General features: G+C 41.8%; 1 protein-coding gene across 1 annotated transcript in view; it reads right to left on the bottom strand.

Annotated features, from left to right (window-relative positions):
• The window catches only part of RGS20 (regulator of G protein signaling 20), a 78,318-nt gene that overhangs the window by 16,087 nt on the left and 39,943 nt on the right, over positions 1-22,288 (bottom strand). The window contains exon 2 of the mRNA XM_075828326.1: positions 4,881-5,029. Coding sequence (XP_075684441.1) covers positions 4,881-5,029 — 149 coding nt within the window. The remainder of the gene's footprint in view (positions 1-4,880; positions 5,030-22,288) is intronic.

Here is a 22,288-nt window from a genome sequence, read left to right on the forward strand (position 1 = left end):
CCAATCAGCTGTTTTGAAGGGGCCGCAGCACTCGTACGAGAGCTGCGGCCCCTTCATTTCACTTACTCGCTCACACTGTGAATCGCCGACACCGATTCACAGTGTGACCGGAATGAAGTGACCGGAATGAAGGGGAAGCAGCTCTCGTACGAGTGCTGCGGCCCCCTTCAAAACAGCTGATTGGCGGGTCCCGGGAGTCGGACCCCGCCAGTCAGGGCTACTAATCTTACCTTCCTCTTCAGCCGCGGCAAAGGTTCTGTCCTCTAGATGTTGTGCGTGGCGCATAGCGCTATTACGTCATTCGCTGCGCACAGCGCTTGACGTCAGGACCTCCGCTGCGATCCGGAACCAGGAAGGTAAGTACAGTCTGTTACTATAGTGACGGGCCCGCGGCCCGAGTTACTATAGTAACTTTTTATTGATGTGGTGAGTGGGGCTGTGGGCCCCCTGGCTTCGGGGGCCCGGTCGCAATTGCGACCGCTGCGACCCCTATAGCTACGCCAGTGCTGGGTCTCCTAAGTGACCCAACGATGCAGCACTAGCAGCCAGGGGTATCACTAAGGGCTTAAAACGTCAGAGGCAATAGCCCCAATATATATACTCCCCAAAAAAACGTGTGTGCGTATTTATATATGTATGTATATATATATATATATATACACATAAATATATATATTTATATATATATATATATATATATATATATATATATATATATATATATGAGACAGCCTATCTATAGCACTACGACCCTATAGCTGTTGATAGGATTAGATACAGTGGCTCAGCAGACAGTATCACACATGATTGGATTAGATACAGTGGCTCAGCAGACAGTATAACATATATGCTTACATATAGGGCCCAGCTCGCTGACACTAGCGCTGGACCCAGGAAAGGTAAGTGTAATAATCGTTTTGCTTTTTTATGTGTTAAGAATTTATTTATTTTGGTGTTTTTTATCAGGTTCGGTTGTTGGACTACGTAGAATTCGGGGACTACTTTGATGAGTGCGTTTTTTTTTTATTCTCAATAAAATGGTTAATGAGGTTTTTTTCGTTTTTTTAATTTCAATAAAATATTTTTTTCTATGTCCTTGTGCTTTTTAAAACTTTATTACTACCGCCTTAGTAATGACAGCATCCATTACTAAGGTGGGCCTTAATGTCAGCCAGTAAAAAGGCTAACACTAACCCCCCATTATTACCCCGGTACCCACCGCCACAAGGGGTTTGGGAAGAGCCGGTTGTGATCCAGCACCTAACCATCTGCAGTGATGGTCGGACACTGAGGCGGCCGCAAGCTGGTATTATTAGGGTGGGAAGACCAGAAACAGTGGGCCTTCCCAACCTGGTAATGTTAGCCCGCTGCTGCTATGTTGCATCTGGCTGGTAATGAAAAATGGGGGAACCGCACATAGTTTTTTCCAATTTTTTATTTTTTTTAAGATGTGGGGTCCCCCCATTTTTCATAGCCAGCCAGATACAACATAGCAGCAGCAGACTAGCATTACCAGGGTGGGAAGGGCCACTGTACCATGTGGTAGGCTTAGATACAGGGCCCATCAGACAGGATCACACATGGGCCATGTATCTAAGCCTATCATATGGTTGGCTGAAAGGGGTTGTCCAGTCCCTAAAAAGGCGTTGTCCAGTCCCTAAAAGGGGTTGTCCAGTCACACTTTGAAACGCCGACACAGCGCAATTCACAGTGTGAGCAAGTGACCGGAATGAAGGGGTCGCAGCGCTCGAACATCTAATTGGCGGGAGTCCCGACAGTCGGACCCCGACCCATCAGCTATTGATGGCCTATCCTGAGGATAGGCCGTAAATTTATAGAGGCTGGAAAACCCGGGCCCCAGCAGACAGTAATAGTATACTTATCCTCCTCTTCAGCTCCGGCCACAGCGGAGGTCCTGACCATCCAGAGACGTACCATACATCGTTGCAACGTCATGACGCAAAGAAACATCAGGACCTCCGCTGCGCTCCGGAACGAGGAGGGTAAGTTTACTATCAGTTACTATAGAAACGGGTGCCCTTGTAGTTTATTACATAGGCTCCAGTTACTATAGTAGCTTCTTATAGACGTAGTACGGGGGGCAGCGGGCCCCCCCCTGGCTTCGGGTCCCGGTCGCAATTGCGACCCCTATAGTTACCCCACTGAGTGCACCAGAGACGCACCATTATCGCACCGCAAAAAATAAACAACATGTAAATACATGTAGTTTTTGCTGTAAGTGCAATCAGGGTTTTAGAAAAGAAATAGTCCTTGGAATATATTTGATCACAGTTTTTACATGAAGTTCTCAATTCTGTGGTTGTCCCCATTGAGGTCAAAACACTTCACAAGCACCACAAAACCACCATCAATAGAGCATGATGCAGTTTTAAAGAAAAAGGCTGCTTGCCCTAGAAACAAGGCAGTTTTCAACCACAGTTTTAAATAAAAATGTAATTACATCCCACTCACTATACAGTGCAACATCTGTCGTCTACGGTAATGTACTGAAGTGCGAAAACATGACAAAACTGGCACGTGAATATAAATATGGTGAATATGTCACTGACTGCGTTTTAAAAAAAAACAAAAAACTTTCCTCTTGCTAGATTTTCCTAATGGTCTTTAATTGTGACAACTAAGTCTTTGTTTTCCGGACTGAGTTTTCCTTTCCATTTACTGTTTATCCGACATTTGCTCTTTATGCACTGATAATCTGCGTGATGATGGTAACCAGGGCCGGCCTCAGGATAGATCGTGCCCCGTATGAAATTATCTTCGACGCCACACCCCATCATCAAAAAAATTCCCCATAAAAAAGTATAATGCCCCCCACAGTATAATGCCGTATATAGTGCCCCCCATACAGTATAATAGTAATATTTAATAATATCATATATTATAACCCCTTCAAGGACACAGTATTTTGTCCTCTAATTGTGCCCATACAGTATTATGCCCCCTAAGTGCGACATACAGTATATTGCCCCCTGTAGTATCCCCACACAGTATAATGCCCCCTCCCCTGGCTGCCACACACAGGCCCCCCTTGTAGATAATGCCCCCCTGTAGATTGTGCCATACAGCTTTCCTGTAGACCATGCCATAATCCCCCACTTACTCCTTCTAGATCGTGCCATCAGCCCCCCACCTGCCCCCTTGTAGACAGTGCCCCCAAACAAAAATTTTTTTTACTCACCTAGGCCCCGTTCCCACGATGATCTGAGCTTCTAAGAAGAGATTATTGCGTAGGTCGGCGTGTTCATGTAGCCTAGTACAGAGGGGGGGGGGGTGGGGGTGCTATCTGCAAGGGGGTGTAATCTGCAAGGGTGTGTGTCACTATATGGGGGTTGTGGCACTATGTCACTATATGTGGGCACTATATGTGGGAATTGTCACTATATGTGGGCACTGTGTCACTATGTGGGCACTGCGGTACTATCTACATGGGCACTTGTTTTTAGGGGATTAGGACAAATAAAATCCTGATAAAGGAGATCCATTAGGAGACGCTATTGCAAAATGTTACATGAAAAACTGACAATTGATCAGTTTTTAATGCCCATTTTTTTTCACTGTCGTGTGACTGTAGCCTAAATAACTATGATGCCAGGAGTCCCGTTCACATGTACCGTGATCGGTTGGGAAAATCCGGCTGACACACGGACCGTTTTTCATGGTCCAATCATGGTCGTGTGAATCATTTATTGATTCACCATTGTGGGGCCGCTACGGCACAGGGTCCTTCTCAGACTTCAGACACTATAATGTAATCTCCCCCCAGAGTGCCCGCTCGGCGCTATCTGCCTGGCCCTGCTGCAATTTACCCTGCTATCGCCTGCAATGTCAGAGATCAGTTGAGGTGGTGACGGGCAGAGGGGGATGTTAGTGCACGAAATACATAATTGATTATAGATTATGTTAACCTGTTGCCTGCCGGAGAACACAGAAGTTATAATCAATTAGCTATACATTTTTCCAATTGTATTTCTGATTAAAAAAATGTATTTGCACAGATTAAAAGTTGTTATGTACAATTATAGCAATATATGTTAAAAAGCTATTTATATAAAGAAAATCATTTATTAAATTATCACTTGGTAATATAGTTAAACAAACGGAAAAAAAATGAGAAAATCGAGATTCAAATCGAAAATCGCTCCTAGTGTTGAAAAAAAAAATCTAGATTATATTTTTGGGCAAAGTCGTCCAGTCCTAGTATTTAGTCTAGGAGGTTTTAAGACTTTCATCCTTTGTTTTTGCTGCTTGAAGACACTGGTTAGTTTGTGATGGGTAAAGGCAAAATGAGGTGGATGTTTTTGGCAAATATTCCCTGTAATTTCCATTTTTTTTCATGAATATTAGATATGTGATATTTACTCTAGCTCTAATGGAGGAATTAGTTAATCCATCGAGCTCAGAAACAGGCCCTTTAATACCACGTTTAACAAATTATTTTTTCCCCTTTATGACATCACAAATGGATTTCCTCCAGTTATAAGTGGTTATGTGGGGACCGGAAATTATTAGCACTGTTCTCATTGCAGTATGTGAGTACACTCGCTAATATACATTCCGGTTCCCCCGTCGTGCTGATTATGATATTTTAATAGATTTTTATAGTGCTGCCGGGGGACCGGAAGTCGAGTGGCACAGTCTAACTTTATGACGTCATGTAACCGGCCCCGCTGTACCCTATCTAATCGCTGTACTACTGCTACAGCAATTACAGAGCTTATTTTGAATGGCTGGTGATCATATCAATATTGAAGCCCATATAATCAGTTTGAAGTTGGCCCATGTTTTTGTTTACATAGTTCGCTGTGCAGCGTATATAGTGTTAGAGTAACATTATAATGTAAAGGGTAAAATACACTTACCAAGAGCAGCTGCAACAACAGCACCAACAGAAGCAACACGCATTAGATCCCCTATTCCCAACTCCCTGCTGTGCTTGAGAGGAGCTCACTGTCTCCTGGTGCACTGACATCTGCCGCTTGCGCATCTCCATCCGCTCTGATCCCATGGGCTGCAACCAAAACAAACAACCGTGTAAGATAAATGAACAAAAAAGACATAAATGTTGTTGACAAGGTAAACTCTAAGCTTTGTTGTATTCAATTTCCATAGACTTCTAAAATTGTGCTCAGTGGATTGTTGAAAAGGATAAAACATTATCAGCCTGTACCGTCACCTAAATTCCATAGTTGCCAATATGATTTTGTAATTTCTAGCATATCTAACTCTACCATTATTATCACAACATATGTGATCTGTTCATATACAGTTTTGTAAAGGTGGGTGGTGGGTGGTAGCTGTGTAGCAAAACAGAAAGATATTCGTAACCACTGTTCATACCGAAGAACAACAATCTGCTCATTTTCCTACAACAGGGATTTCCAATCTTATTATCAAGGGAAAATTCCTATCTCAAAGAAGCTTGGTTTTATAATTTTATATTCTAGATGAGATTTTTTGCTTTCCCTGTCCCCATGCCAATCATCTTTGGGCACGCTGAATAATTTTCCCTGTTTCCATGTTCTGAGGATGAGGAAACATTGGGTTCAAGCAAACCATGGTTGGAAAACACTGCCCTACAAGACTATATCATGACAGTTCTACAAATATATGCCAACCACACCACCATGACCAACAACCTCTTCATTATTTCCAACAATGGCCGGCTTGAGGTCTAATGAGAGGCACAGCTTATTACTGATAAGGACAATCTGTCTTCATGATGTCTATTTGGCTGAGGACACCCGATGTATACCTCTGATGGAAGGCTGCAACATAGACATACAGTGGAATACGTTGCCTGAACCACCTGGGCAGAGCGCACACTAAAAGGTCTGTGCTCGGGGAAGTTGCATGATGTTACAGTCCTCATATGGGCAGTGGCGTCAGGAGCTTTACAGTCCCTAGCCATAAAATCAGAAGCGATTTTCCGCGACGTTTCGGCATTGTTTCTGCAGCAAAATTTGGATGTGTTACATGCGGATTTTACTGCAGATTTCGCCCGTTTGACTTTGAAAGGTTGAATGTCCACAACAGAATGAGCATGAAGTGGATTTAAAAATCTGCAGGAAAATGATCAGCAGCAGTGGATGAGAATTGTTCCACACGGAAAATCCGCAGCATTTCCGTCCCATGTAATCCAGCCTAAGGGCATGCCCACACGTGGCGGATTTCCTCCGCAACTGTCCGCATCAATGCCGCACAGAATCTGCGTTGCAGATTCTGCGGCGGATCTGCCCAAAATGTGCAGTAAATTGATGCGGACTAGCTGCTGCGGACTGCGGGAAAAGTGCTTCCCTTCTCTGTATCAGTGCAGGATAGAGAGAAGGGACAGCACTTTCCCTAGTGAAAGTAAACGAATTTCATACTTACCGGCCGTTGTCTTGGTGACGCGTCCCTCTTTCGGCATCCAGCCCGACCTCCCTGGATGACGCGCCAGTCCATGTGACCGCTGCAGCCTGTGATTGGCTGCAGCCGTCACTTAGACTGAAACGTCATCCTGGGAAGCCGGACTGGAGACAGAAGCAGGGAGTTCTCGGGAAGCATGAACTTCTATTTTTTTGACAGGTTGCTGTATATTGGGATCGGTAGTCACTGTCCAGGGTGCAGAAACAGTTACTGCCGATCGCTTAACTCTTTCAGCACCCTGGACAGTGACTATTTACTGACGTCTCCTAGCAACGCTCCCGTAATTACGGGAGCCCCATTGACTTCCTCAGTCTGGCTGTAGACCTAGAAATACATAGGTCCAGCCAGAATGAAGAAATGCCATGTCAAAAAAGCAAGACGCATTCGCAGCACACATAACATGTGGATGACAGCTGCGGACTTCATTGCGGAATTTAGAATCTCCATTGAAGTCAATGGAGAAATTCCGCCATGAGTCCGCAACCAGTCCGCCACAACTCCGCAACAGCCCTAGCATGCTGCGGACACCAAATTCCGCTCCGCAGCCTATGCTCCGCAGCGGAATTTTACGCATCGTCTAAACGAACACTGCTAAATAAAAGTGGAAGTCAATGGACAAACGGCTCCGCTGCGGATTAACGCTGCGGAGTGTCCGCTGCGGAATTCAAGAGGAATTCCGCCACGTGTGGCTTTGCCCTAAAGGTAATTTGACTGCATGTGAGTTACCACTAATTTCTGCTGCCACTAAAGACTAGAAGGTTTGAGTTGTCCGTTGTCCAGTTAATTATAGATTAGAAGGTAAACTTTAAAGAGATTGTTTCATCTCGACAACACCTTTCAATATCCTCATTATCAACGTCATAAAGGGGGTCCCCCACTCGGGACCACCTCCTTGAGCCATAGAGGAGAGCCACTAACAAGCAGCATTTGATAGGCAGTATATAAAACTACATTAAGGGTAAGGCCACACGGTGCGGTCATGTTGCGTTTTTAAACTGCAGCAAGTAATTTTTCAATAGAAGTCAATGGTGACATTTGTGTTATGGACCGACTGCTGCTATTATATTACAATGTGTTTTTTGTGCAGTTATCTGCATCTTCATAATGTCTGACCGCATGCAGTTAATGACCGCGCTGCCAGAGTTGTTGCTGAACTGCTTGCGTTTTTGCTAATAACTCTGCAATGCATTGTAATGAACTATATACAGGAAGCACCTAACAAACTTCAACACGGGTGAAAAATATGTCCATAAACAGAACTGCAGCATTACATAGACCAAAAACGCATACAGTTGACCGCATGCGGTTTTCAAACGCAACAAAACCGCGTCAACGACGCACCGTGTGGTCTTACCCTCAGCAAAAACGCAAGCAGTTCAGCAACAACTCTGGCAGCGCGGTCATTAACTGCATGCGGTCGAACATTGTGACGATGCAGTTAACTGCACAAAAAAACATTGTAATATAATAGCAGCATTCTGTCCGTAACACAAATTTCACCATTGACTTCTATTGAAAAATTACTTGCTGCAGTTTAAAAACGCAACATGAACGCAACGTGGCCGCACCGTGTGGCCTTACCCTAATGATATACCTGGTGTGAAGCTACTAGCCTTTTCAAATGTGGATAAAGATGGTTCATCACACAATGGAATTTGTGAAGATCGGAGATGAAGTGAGAGCATTCACAAGGCAAAGACTACATCAGACTGAATTCAGTCCTTAAAGAGGCTCTGTCACCAGATTTTGCAGCCCCTATCTGCTATTGCAGAAGATAGGCGCTGCAATGTAGATTACAGTAACGTTTTTATTTTTAAAAAACGAGCATTTTTGGCCAAGTTATGACCATTTTCGTATTTATGCAAATGAGGCTTGCAAAAGTACAACTGGGCGTGTTGAAAAGTAAAAGTACAACTGGGCGTGTATTATGTGCGTACATCGGGGCGTGTTTACTACTTTTACTAGCTGGGCGTTGTGTATAGAAGTATCATCCACTTCTCTTCACAACGCCCAACTTCTGGCAGTGCAGACACAGCCGTGTTCTCAAGAGATCACGCTGTGACGTCACTCACAGGTCCTGCATCGTGTCGGCACCAGAGGCTACAGATGATTCTGCAGCAGCATCGGCGTTTGCAGGTAAATCGATATAGCTACTTACCTGCAAATGCTGATGCTGCTGCAGAATCAAGTGTAGCCTCTGGTGCCGACACGATGCAGGACCTGTGAGTGACGTCACAGATCTGCACTGCCAGAAGCTGGGCGTTCTGAAGAGAAGTGGATGATACTTCTCATCAGAAAGCCCAGCTAGTAAAAGTAGTAAACACGCCCGATGTACGCACATAATACACGCCCAGTTGTACTTTTACTTTTCAACACGCCCAGTTGTACCTTTGCAAGCCTCATTTGCATAAATACGAAAATGGTCATAACTTGGCCAAAAATGCTCGTTTTTTAAAAATAAAAACGTTACTGTAATCTACATTGCAGCGCCTATCTGCTGCAATAGCAGATAGGGGCTGCAAAATCTGGTGACAGAGCCTCTTTAAAGTGGATGAGTTATTGGATATGCATGGAAATAACCTAAAACTGGTTTACTAGATAACATTTCATTCAAAGTTGCAGAACACAAGAACGAAAACTGTTCCAGGGCTGCTGCAATCTATTTATAAATCCCAGTTTTATTATATTGTATTAAAAATTACTTCTGTGATGTAAGTATATCCTAACATTTACAAAAGTTTTAGCGTTGTACGAAGCCATAATATAGCATTCATGCAAGACTATGTGGCCATAATGTTCCTCTGATTTTATATGGAGGTTTTCTTAGGGATCTAACAGAAAAAAATTGTGGTATGCCGCATCGCATGGCGTATTACAGAGGTACCACATACAAAGCTGTGGGGACCCGGTGTTCCACGGTGCTGCCATATGCTTGAGGCTTTAGAGGCTCTGTCACTAGTTTAGTAATGCCCTATCTCCTAGCTAATCTGATAGGCGCTGTCACACTGATAATACCAGTAAAATTGTGTCCCAAAATGTTTATTATTTTAAAAGTTATGAGCTTATTTCTAAATATGCAAATTAGTCTATACTAGACAAATGGGAGGTAACAGCAGTGATTCTCCTGAGGTGGAGCCTCCTCACAGCCTCTGACGCTGTCCTATCAGCATGAAGCTGCTTCACACAGTATGAGAGACTGAGGCTGGAGGAAAGGGGATCACTTCAAAACAGCCATATCTCCGACTGTGGACCACCTAGAACAGCGGTTTTGGTGGCATGTGAGGAGATTCTAATCTTTCATATGGCACCAGGATCGCAGTTCTAGCTCTGACACAACCGGAGATATCGCCAGTGGAAAACACAGTTGGGAATGGAAGCTGTATACTATATGATCACACTGTGTTGCTGGGCAGTGAAGGGGGAGAAGCTGGATGCTGATTGGACAGCGTCATACAGAAAACATTACACCGCCCAGAGTGAAAAGAAAGAGTCACCTCCTATTTGGCTATTAGAGCTAAATTAGCATATTTATAAAAATGCTTATAACTTTGCAAATAACAAAGGTTTTTTGTTTTTTTAAACAAATCACACTGTAGTTATCAGCATCACAGCGTCTATTAGATTATTTAGGAGATAGGAAATTAACCCATTCGTGACCGACTCATAGTGTTTTTACGGCGGCCACTAATGGGCTTTATTTCGATGCAATAGCAATTTTAACGGCGGCGCTGCATCAGAATAAATAAACAAAGCAGGGAGCTGTTAATTTTCCCTGCTCTCAGCTGCCAGAGGTAGCTGAGGGCTGGGGGCGTCCCTGCTTGACCAGGTGAGATCGATATTAGTACAGCGAGCGCCGCATCTGAGTGGTTTTGGAGAGAGGGAGGGAGCTCCCTCTCATCCCACTGACACCCGGCGATAAGATCGCCGAGTGTCTGTGTCGCCGATGGCAGCCTAATAAAGGCCCCCAGGTCTGCCTGTAGTGAATGCCTGTAGTGAATGCCTCTGGCATGACCTAGCAGATGCCTGTCCGTTTTACACGGACAGGCATAATACACTGCAATACAGAAGTATTGCAGTGTATTATAAATGCAACCGGATAATCGCATAGCGAAGTCCCCTAGTGGGACTAATAAAAAAGTTTAAAAAAAGTTTAATAAAAAGTGAAAACAAAAATGAAAAACCCACTTTTCCCCTTACAAACTGCTTTATTATTAACAAACAAAATAAAGTTAAAAAGTTACACATATTTGGTATTGCCGCGTCCGTAACGACCCCGACTATAAACTTATTACATCATTTAACCCGCACGGTGAATGTCTTAAAAAATAAAATAAAAAAACATGCTAAAATTGCTGTTTTTTTTTTTTAATCCAGCCTTAAAAAAAATGTGATAAAAAGTGATCAAAAAGTCGCATCTACTCCAAAATGGTACCGATAAAAACTGCAAGTCGTCCCGCATAAAAAAAAGCCCTCATACAACTGCATCGGTAAAAAAATAAAAACGTTACGGCTCTTCAAATATGGAGACAAACAAATGATTTTGAAAAAAAAGTGCTTTCACTGTGTAAAAGTAGTAAAACATAAAAAATCTATACAAATTTGGTATCGTTGCAATCGCAACAACCCACTGAATAAAGTTATTGTGTTATTTATACCACACGGTAAACGGCGTAAATTTAGGACGCAAAAAAGTGTGGCGAAATTGCTGTTTTTTTTCTATTCCCCCCCAAAAAAAGTAAATAAAACTTAATCAATAAATTCTATGTACCCCAAAATGGTGCTATTAAAAATTACAACTTGTCCCACAAAAAACAAGACCTTATACAGCTATGTCAACACAAAAATAAAAAAGTTATAGCTCTTTGAATGCGACGATGGAAAACCGTAAAAAATGGCTTGGTCATTAAGATCTAAAATAGGCTGGTCATTAAGGAGTTAATAAACTGGTGACAAATATTCTTTAAGACAATAGGAGCTCCTGAAAATTCCTGGCAAAATTGCCTTAAAGTGTATTTTGGGTTATTAAAATTGATGGCCTACCCTTTGGATAGGCCATCAATATTAGATTCGTGGGGGTCCGACAGTCTGTTTGAAGGGCAACGGGGCTCTTCATTGTTTACATGGCTCTTATCTCTGTTCACAGTTGCACGCGCCGTTACATTTATAGTGGCCATGCAAGGTATTGCACCACTGTCCCATTCACTTGTATAGGTGCAATACCTTGAACGGCCGCTAGCCGGTACAAATGTAACGGTGCATGCAAGTACGAACAAGAAGGAGAACCATGTAAATAATGAAGACACTGAGGCGTACGTATGAGTGCCGCAGCCCCTTCAAACAGCTGATCAGTGGGGGTACAAATAGTCGGACCCCCACCAATCTAATATTGATGGACTATCCTAATTTTAATAATTCAGATAACCCCTTTAATATTGCACGTGTAATAGAACAGATCCTATGAATATGATTCTGTTTGAGGTGCACATTTTTTTTTTTTGTTAAAGAACACAAATCATCTAAGCAAATATGTGTTCTTTCCATCTACTTTGTTTTTGTCACACAAAAATTAACATAAAGCCAACAGCTATTGACAAACTCCAGTATTTACAAAGAGTCTTCCAACCAAGGAGAACATGCACTGGTATTTAGATTGCAAAAAAAAAAAAACAGAATAATTAAGGTGAACAACGACCAGCAGTGAGACAGGAAAATGAAGCATTGTTCACATGGCGAATTAGACAAATGTTTATCCGTGAGATAAAACAATTTGCATGCCAGCTACCAGGTGCACAGGCTGGAAATAGCCAAAGGTGAATTCAGTCCTCTAGGGAGTAAAGTTCTGTAAGTGCAATCATTTCTAATACAATCACCTCCTGCAAGCCTGGTAAAAATAACATGATACCATGGCATGATCTGTTCAGCTGTCAAAACATTCATCTCTGCATGTGACTATGGCCTTCATGTCCCTGTACTTTATAGAAGGGGTCAGCCAAGTCTTCATATGTTTTTAGTACTGATGTGCCATGGTATTTTGCATGCCCACTGCTCAATATTACTACTAGTACAGCAGCATTAGCTTCATGACCTGATGTTACTGTTCGGCAAGGAAAGTCACCATGCTATATATTAAACTATCTACAATAACGGTGATGTCCACCCGATTTTTATTAAATAAATTATGTATTGAAGTTTGTCAAAGACCCATCCCTATTACTAACATCATTCAATAGTAATATGACCTTCTTTAAGGAAAACAACATATTTAAATATGGCTTTTATTCAAATAAATTTTTTTGCTATTTTTTTGCTGCCGTTGTTTATTTTTTTAACCTCTCTACCTTCAATAAAATGTTTAAATATTACATTTTTTACCTTGGCCACTAGAGCAGAAACAATAAGCTGACACTTCGGGTTTTCTGTAGCTCATGTTTTAGCTTTGCTGTATAGAATGGGTAGGATAAGTTGTGATCTGATTATCATTAGAGGGCATAGGATTTAATGACAGCTCTATAGTACTGCTGGAGGCCTATATAAGATAGGATAGCAACACTATACACACGGATAAGGCTCTGTATGCATCTTCCCGGTCACTCTGGGGAATGAACTGTACACCATCACTACCTGGAGAAAGTCATAATCTCTGACATTCCTCTGTCAATTGACTCCTATTCATTTCAGCTGCCATAAAGCATACATAACTTGCTGTACTGTCTATACAGACAATACAGGAAGGAAGTGTGTGTCTCCAATATGGCCACCACTATGGAAGTGAAAATAAAATTATAAATAAAAAGCTAAAAAAAGAGCTAACACATTATTTATATTTCTACAAACTTCCAGAAATGAATTGAATTAATGAAATTGATTTCATATACATGAGACATTCCTTTTAAAGCCTTGACCTGTAACAATATATTAACTATTAACAGATGTTGCTTGGTTGTCAATGTCCCTTGCCATGAGGTCCATCAGAAAGCCGCGCCATCCATTCAGTTCATTGTAATTATTTGCAATTTCAACATTAAACCCATCATTATAATAATATCTGTGATTATTTTTCAGTTTTATTCATGAAATACGGTAAATGCTGGACTATCAAAATTCTGGTGAATCGGATGCTAAATTAAAATAATCTTATAATATAATCCTTGAAGGAATATAGGTGAAATTGCCATAAGTACTATTCTGATAAACCAAGACTAAGTTAAATGTCATTCTTACGTCAGAGGGCTTGATCAAGGTCTGTGGAGACCCCATTTTGGCATGAAGGAAATGGAGAGTAATTCTGCTCAAATTACAGAGCCTAAATAATGCCACCCTGCCTTATAAGACTGCTATAAGATAACTACATAATAGTGCCCAAATAATACCACTGCAAGGTTTATATGCAATGAGCCACTAAGGAAGAAGTTGGGGGTTGTGGTGGAAGGCCATAAACATACCTCCCAACCGTCCCAGATTCAGCGGGACAGTCCCGAATTCTGGGCGGCCGGAGGTATGTCCTTATGTCAACTGTATTTGCGTCCTCAGGATAGATTTTTAAAATGTATCCAGTAATAAACCCTTTTTTAAATAACGTTTTAATAACAAACTATGTTGGTAGCTGACAAACTTTGTGGAGGAAAGTGGGGCAACCACCCAGCCATAGAAGTGCCTGAGGCTGATGATTGGGCATCTGAATTACAAATTCATGTATGTACATCAGCAAACAAAGATTTTTATGCATTACTATGTGAGGGAGAAGCTCCAAACTGAATATTTGCTCCGAGTAAAAGAACGCCTAGTTTTATAGCAGCCTCAGTTACAGGGGAAAACAGCCCTGGTAATGTGATAGTTGTCACAATCAGAGCGGTGTTAGTTCTACTCAGACCCAGAAGCTCAGTCATGTGACCAGTCGCCAATCGATCATGTGATTGTTGGAATCAATGGAGGCAGCAGCATAGTGGTTACTCTATTGTATACACATGCTCATGTGTGTATGTAATAACTACGAAAGCAGAAATGATAAAATTGCACTTCTGCCGTCTCTTCTGGGTATTCAGGTGTATCTGATCTCTGATAGTCTGACACTCTATCCATGACTGCCAATATTTTGGGTGCTCCTTGACCGCCGTTAGCAAAGGTGCATCGGTGGCTGTTAAGAGGTTCAGGGGTTTATATACAGTTGCAAGCAAAGTTAACCCTTTGGAATTACCTGGATTTCTGTATTGATTACTAAGAAAATGTGGTCTGATTATAATCTAGGTCACAATTAAAGACAAACACTATCTAGTTGTACTGTTCATGATTATTATTGAGCACATTGAGTAAACATACACAGTGCAGGAAGAAAAAGTAAGTGAACCTCTGTGTCAATGACATTGGTAAAAGGTGTTTCGATTAAGATGATGAGATGAGATTGGAAGTGTGGGTTTCACAGGTGTTTTTCCAATTAAATAAAGGCACATAAAGCCTGGTTACTGACAAGTCTTTTATTCGCAAGAAAGATTGGTTAGTGTTAACCATGCCTCAAGGCAAACAACTTTCAGAAGACATGCTATAGAGATCCATGAATATAGAAAAGGCTAGAAAAGCATCACTAAAGAACCTGAGGGAACATCAATAAATGGTTGGACAAATTGTCTACAAATAGAGACTGTTGCTACTCTCCCTAGGAGTGGGCGTCCTGTTAAAATCACTCCAAGAGATTAAGTGGCAATCCTGAAAGAAGTGATAAAGAACCCAAGGGTTCTTTATCATAAGACCTACTGAAGATTACAAACTGCAAAAACTTCTGTTCATGTATATCCACTAAGAGAAAATCACTGGGACATGGAAGGACAACATGAAGGAAGCTGCTGCTGTCTAAATAAACATTGCGGTCCATATCAAGTTTGCCCAAGACCACCTGGATGTTCCACAATGCTTCTGGGAAAATGTTCTATGAACAGATGGGACAAAAGTTAAAATTTTTTAGCACAAATGCACAACGCTATGGTTGGAGGTAAAAGAATACTGCGCATCAACACCAAAACCTCATCCCAACTGTGAAGCATGGTGGAGGGAGTGTCATGGTTTGGGGCTGATTTGCTGTCTCAGGGCCTTGAGATGATTGAGGGAACAATGAATTCAAAGGTGTATAAAAACCTTTTACAGAAGAATGTAAGAAGCAATCCATGACCTCAAGCTGGAGACGTTGGGTGACGCAACAAGACAATGACCCAAAGCACACAAGTAAATCAACTAAAGAATGGTTGAAAAGGAAGAAGATTTGTGTTTTGGATTGGCCAAGTCAGAGTCCTGACCTTAACCCTATTGAGATGCTGTGACATGACCTGAGGAGGACTGTGCACGCAAGGCATGCCAAACATATAGATGACCTAAAACACATTTGCAGTGAGGAATGGTCCAAAATTCTTCCTCAACGTTGCGCAAATCTTACTTGCAGTTAGAAGAAACGTTTGTAGAGGTGATTGCAGCTAAATGGAGATTTACAGGCTATTAAATACAAGGGTTCACATACCCTTTCTTCCTACACTGTGAATGTTTACTCGTGTGCTCAATAAGACATGAACAGCGACTGTGTGTTATTAGTTAGTTACATTGTGTTTGTCTATAATTGTGACTTACATAACAATCAGACCACATTTTATTATTAATCGATGCAGAAATCCAGGTAATTCCAAAGAATTCACTTACATTTTCTTGCAACTGTATCTATAAATCACTCATAGGATAAAAGAAACAGGGAAAGAGGGAGAGAAAATATATGATTAGATAGAAAGATGTACAGAGAGCAAAGAGACTGACTAATAATATATGATACCTAAATGATAGCAGGTCAGACATGAGCAAGCTTTACACTTTCAATGATTTTATGCGTGCAATACACTACAGTATGGTTAGCAGCGGTTGTAAGTATACAGGGCCATTTATTAACAGCAGAAGCCCATTGGAAAATTGCCCCCTTAGAGAGTAGCCAGTTCCTGTCTTGTTTTGCACTTATTCCCCAGTGGACATTGTTTTTCTTTTCCACTGCTCGCACAGGGGTTATGATTCTACAGAGGAACAATCAGCCTTTGTTAGGCCCCATGCACACAAACGTGCTTTTGCGGCCGCAATTCCCTCGAAAATCTATGGGAGAATTGAGGGACTATTCATTCCTATGGGGCCATGCACACGACCGTGGTTTCCGCGGTCCGTGCATGGCCCAGGAGCCCGGACCCCAGAAAGAATGGACATGTCTTATTACGGCCGTGTTCTGCAGACCAGGCTCATAGGAAATAATGCACGCGGCCATGTACACGGCCCGCGACTTGTGGGCGGCTTGCGGGTGACACTCCGCTGCCGGTCGACCCGAAAATCATGGCCATGCACATGGCTACGGTCGTGTGAATGAGGCCTTAGAATTTGGTTTTAATAAATTAAAAATAATTTACTGTGGCCCCAGGGTCACATGCCCCCCTTCATACTTACCCGATTCACGACCAGACACCATTTAGTCAATTTTAGCACGCGTTAAATGGCTAAAACTTTTTATTTGTTGAGCTTGCAACTTTTGAAACGATTTTTGGGACTTGTTTTGTGAACAATGCAGGTTTCTTTTCTAATAATTTTTATATGCATCATTTTTGCCTTTTTTAGAATGATTAGGCTTATAGTTTGAAAACAAATAGTGAAAAAATATACTTTTTTACATTTAGCTCATTTTTTCAGGTGGTAATAATATAGTTACTCTGAAAAAGACTTTTTATTTGTGATCGTCATTGTCTACCATACATTTTTATATATCACATTTCTATTTTAGGGTAATTGTATCAGGGCTAGCGTTACGACAATGATTGGGAAAATGTTGTACTACATGCTGACCAGTTAAATGAATAGCCGACCATGTAATTCATAAACAGGTCAGTCCGCCATGGTGAAAGATGCGCTTACTGCTCTGGGTCACTTGTGTGAGTAGCTGATCAAGTAAGGTTTTTTTCTCTTCTCTCTAGGGAAAAGTCTCTCTGAGGGTATGTGCACACGGTAGCAGGCTTTTACGTCTGAAATGACAGACTGTTTTCAGGAGAAAACAGCTGCTTCGTTTCAGACGTAATTGCTCCTCCTCGCATTTTGCGAGGCTTCTCTGACAGCCGTAAATTTTGAGCTGTGCTTCATTGAGTTCAATGAAGAACGGCTCAAATTACGTTGCAAAGAAGTGTCCTGCACTTCTTTGCCGAGGCAGTCAATTTACGCGTCGTCGTTTGACAGCTGTCAAACGACGACGCGTAAATTACAGGTCGTCTGCACAGTACGTCGGCAAACCCATTCATATGAATGGGCAGATGTTTGCCGACGTATTGTTTGCCGACGCATAATACGCCTCGTTTACGTCTGAAAATAGGTTGTGTGAACCCAGCCTAATTGTGTCTATTTCTCCCTAAGAGTGCCTGTGGACAGCAGAATGGCATGGCTCGGGGGACTCTTTAATATAATAAACTTTCTTTCGTATTAAGTAATTGGCCAGTTTAGTGTTGTCATTGGTGTGATCGCGGAATATTGAGTATAAATGACGATTTACCCCAGGTACAGGCTATTCGGAGTTGGTTCACAGGGATCTCAGGGATTGAATGTCAATAAATCTAGCAATGGGGGCGGTAAGTGGCCACTGGAGAAACTGTGTGTGTGCGCGGAGAAAACGACCATAGGGCTGGATCAATGTCTGGTTACATAATTTGTGTGAGTAGCTGATCAAGTAAGGTTTTTTCTCTCCCCCCCCCCCCCCCCCACAGGATAGTTTCTAGGGTTTTCTAGGGAAAAGTCTCTCTAATTGTGTCTATTTCTCCCTAAGAGGGCCTGTGGACAGCAGAATGGCATGGCTCGGGAGGCTCTTTACTATAATAAACTTTCTTTCGTATTAAGTAATTGGCCAGTTTAGTGTTGTCATTGGTGTGATCGCGGAATATTGAGTATACATGACGATTTACCCCAGCTACAGGCTATTCGGAGTTGTTTCACAGGGATCTCAGGGATTAAATGTCAATAAATCCCTATGGGGAAAATGTTTGTATTATATAACACTTTCTTGGAATATAACGTTAATTTTTGACAATTTTTTTTCTGTTATGTGGTACGAAGTACTTTGGTATAATTCGATAATAGTAAAAAATATATTGGAAAAAAATGAATTAGATATAACAAAATAAATAAAAAAGCAGCACTGTTTAAGATGAACGGAAGGTGCAATATCCTTGTCTGAACACGTGACCAATGTCTCAAAATTTGTAAGTAACTCTTCAAAAATACAAGGCAGCACTCCAAATTTAGTGAAAAATAGGATCACTTTAATCACCACATGCAACGTTTCAGCCCTACTCCATGGGGCCTGTCTCTGCTTGAGAAAGGCCCCATGGAGTAGGGCTGAAACTTCACATGTGGTGATTAAAGTGATCCTTTTGCAGGGATTGGTACTTTTGGCAGTGTGAGCAGGTGCCAAGTCCTGCTAGAAACTGAAATCCGCATCTCCATAAAGCTTGTCAGCAGAGAGAAGCATGAAGTGCTCTAAAATTCCCTGGTAGACGGCTGCATGTATTTCAATGGGGTCATTCACACGGCCATCGTTTCAACGGACCGTGTGAAGGGTCCGTTGAAAAATAGAACATGTCCTATTTTCCTCAGTTTTCACGGATCCCTCCATAGACTCAAGTCTATGGGGATCTGTGAAAACGGGACCCTCACAGGGGGCAACTCGGACGTGAAAAACGGTCAGTTTCCCCAGGTTCGTCTGAATAAGGGCTAAAGGACATGTTCAGACATGGAAGAAATTTTCCGCTGCAGATTTTGCGGCAATTACGCAAGGTTTGCATATTTGACAGTTAATTCAGACATGATATCACAGTGGACTTGCCGCAGATTTCAGCCTTTGTAACAAAAATACAAAGTTCATATCAACCTATTTCCATTCACAACTATCTTTCTTGCTTTATATTTTTTATTGGAAAAGCAACTCCTTGTATCCTTAGAGCACATTCAAGTGATGGCCGTGTATTGCCCGGCCTCATAGACTTCTATGGGAGCCGAGCGGCCGGGAGAACGGCCGAAAATAGGGCATGTCCCATTTTTTGACGGCCAGGTTTCCCGAGCGTGAATAGCCCCATTAGGGGTCTATTGTTCCTACTGCAGCCGTGTGACGCCCGTTTTTTGAACGGGAAACCCTGTCGTGTGCATAAGGGCTAAGTTTTATAGAGCCAACAGCCCTGACCGCCACCTAAAACACCAATTCAGTGGCATTTCAAAAGAGGCTTTTATAGTAAAAAGAAAAAAAATTAAATACTCATCGTATAGATACACACTTCCAATGTATTGTGTTATCCGTATTTATAATAAAGTATATATTTAATCCAATAAATGACCTCAATGAAAGCGTAGTTAAATAATGCTACATGGTGCCGTCCGGAAAAAGCCAAAATATATACATATCCATATTTCCTTCAGATATATCCTTGTGCTTTCCAGACTAAAGGCCCTATCGCACCAGCTAATTTTGGCCGGTGCAACGAGCACCGATCAACGAGACAGCTCGTTGATCGGCGCTCGTTTGTTCCTGTCAGAAGATATGTATGGGGACGAGCGGTTGTTACTCCAATCGCTCGTCCCCATACATTATCATCATGTCGGCAGCGCGTCTCAGTTTACACACGTGAGATACAGCTGCTTTGTATCCTGTATACAGAGCAGCTGTATCGTGTGCTGAGTCCTGAATCCGTCGGGTCAGTGGGATTGACGGGTTCAGTGTCGGCGAGACACACAGGATCCACCTGTAATTGATCACATCTAAGTTATGAACTTAGATGTGATCGGTAAGAGCTTGATCCTGCGTGACCCGCTGACACTGAACCCGTCAGTGCCGCTGACCTGATGGATACAGGTTTAAGCGCTAGATACAGCTTCTCTGTATACAGGATACAAAGCAGCTGTAACGATAATTTTTAATAAAAAATAATTAGAAAGTAGCACCAAACACACTGATACACTTTTTTTTTTGTTTTTTTTAAAACCCCACTTTTCCAAAGGTGTACATAGACTTTAAGGGGTTAAATTGCTAAGAAAACCAAATTCACCAAGTCTTAGATATCCCAAACACTTAGTACAGCAGTCTTGTATCTGCAATGTCCTACACATATAATTACGCTTTCCACACAATGCAGCTGGCAGGAAATTACACGGCATTACACCGAGAACAATAACAGAGTTTTAACAAATGAAGTGGCCTTGTATAATGACATGTCATTACATCATCAATGACATCGGTCTCAGCTGGCTATATTAATCTTTCCTGGAAATGACACAATACAGTAAGGGCACGTTCAGACGTAGTGGAATTTTTCCGCTGCAAATGTTGGTGCAGATTTGGGGCAATTACACAACGAATCTGCACCAACATTTGCATATTTGACAGCTAATTCAGACGTTGCGGATTTCACAGCGGACTTGCCACAGATTTCAGCTTTTGCATTGCAAAGGCTGAAATCCGCAGTGAAATTCCGCTGCTTCTCCGAAATTCTGCACCGCAGCCTGATTTCCGCAGTTATTTTCTGCAACGTCTGAACTAAGTTTCCTAAAAATGTATAGAACAAATGTAAAAAACGGCTGCTGCAGAATTCTCCCGCGGACTGTCCGCAGCGTTATTCAACAGCAATTCTGCCACGTGTGAATGTGCCCTAAGAAGAATCAGTCTTGTCTTGTGTTCACTACAGTTTCTGGATTTAAATGGTTTATTAAAGCACACGGGTTCCTTTTTTTTCCAGCTATCAGCGCTTCATATCTTATTTTTTATTGTGCTTTCCTATCATCATAGAAAACCACAAGTATTTTGAGTAAAGAAATCAAGCACTCAAGCTGGAAGAAATTCATATAAAAAAATATATATATGTTGCTTTATTATCAAAATTCATATAAAAAAGGACTCTCTGCCCATAGATTCAATAAATTAATAAAACATACAAGGCACAGGGCATAAAATTCATCCATATATTGCCCTACTAGGAAATCTCAATCTAAAATTCATAAAATAAATATATAAATGAATAATGTCAAGTAATCGAATTCACTAAGGAGGAACCACTGCAGTGGTCAGGTTAAGTTATTCATTGAATTGGCCATTGCAATGGTTACTTCTGATTGAATTTTAATACTTGACATGTGGTATGTTATGACTATTTGGGCGCTGAGCACCGTAACAGGATTTTATCTATATATTAGAGGGAAACTGTTGCTAGATTCTGGGGCACTAAACCACCAGCATGTAGTTATACTGCTGAGGAATAGCGTCCTAAACATGCCCCCCTCAAGTCTGTTTTAGCATTTAGTCTAAAAGGAAGTTATAATGTAGCGTGCGCTGTATGTAAATTAACAGCGAAGAGTCCTGAGATGAGTCCAACGGCATCCTGCACATGTTCAGAAGAAGCCGAGGCCGATACAGCAGGACTCATCTCAGGACTCTTTTCTGGTACTTTATTATTGTGATATTCCTCCACAGGGACCAGATATACAGGGCTGTATTTTGGGGAAGTGCTGGCGGGAAAGCACCTGGGTGCCAACAAGTCACTTTGACTTGACCACAGTATTTAGACACAGGGCTAGGGCAGTGAACTAAATCTATGTCCTGTGTGATGAAAAGCCTGGCTATGACTCTGGATATACAATAGCTCTTAAGACAGGAGAAGCAGAGGTATAAGGGATTGTCCACAACTAACTGAATTGCTGCAGAAAATTTCTGCAGCATTTCCGTTAAAACTAGCAAATATTTAGCTGCGGAAAAACCGCACAATTTCCTGCGTTTTTTACTGGAGAAAATGGTGCGGATTTTGCAGCGTTTTTCTCAATGCTGGGAGATGGTGAC

The sequence above is a fragment of the Rhinoderma darwinii genome, chromosome 5 (assembly GCF_050947455.1).
Source record: "Rhinoderma darwinii isolate aRhiDar2 chromosome 5, aRhiDar2.hap1, whole genome shotgun sequence".
NCBI classification, from domain to species: Eukaryota; Metazoa; Chordata; class Amphibia; order Anura; family Rhinodermatidae; genus Rhinoderma; species Rhinoderma darwinii.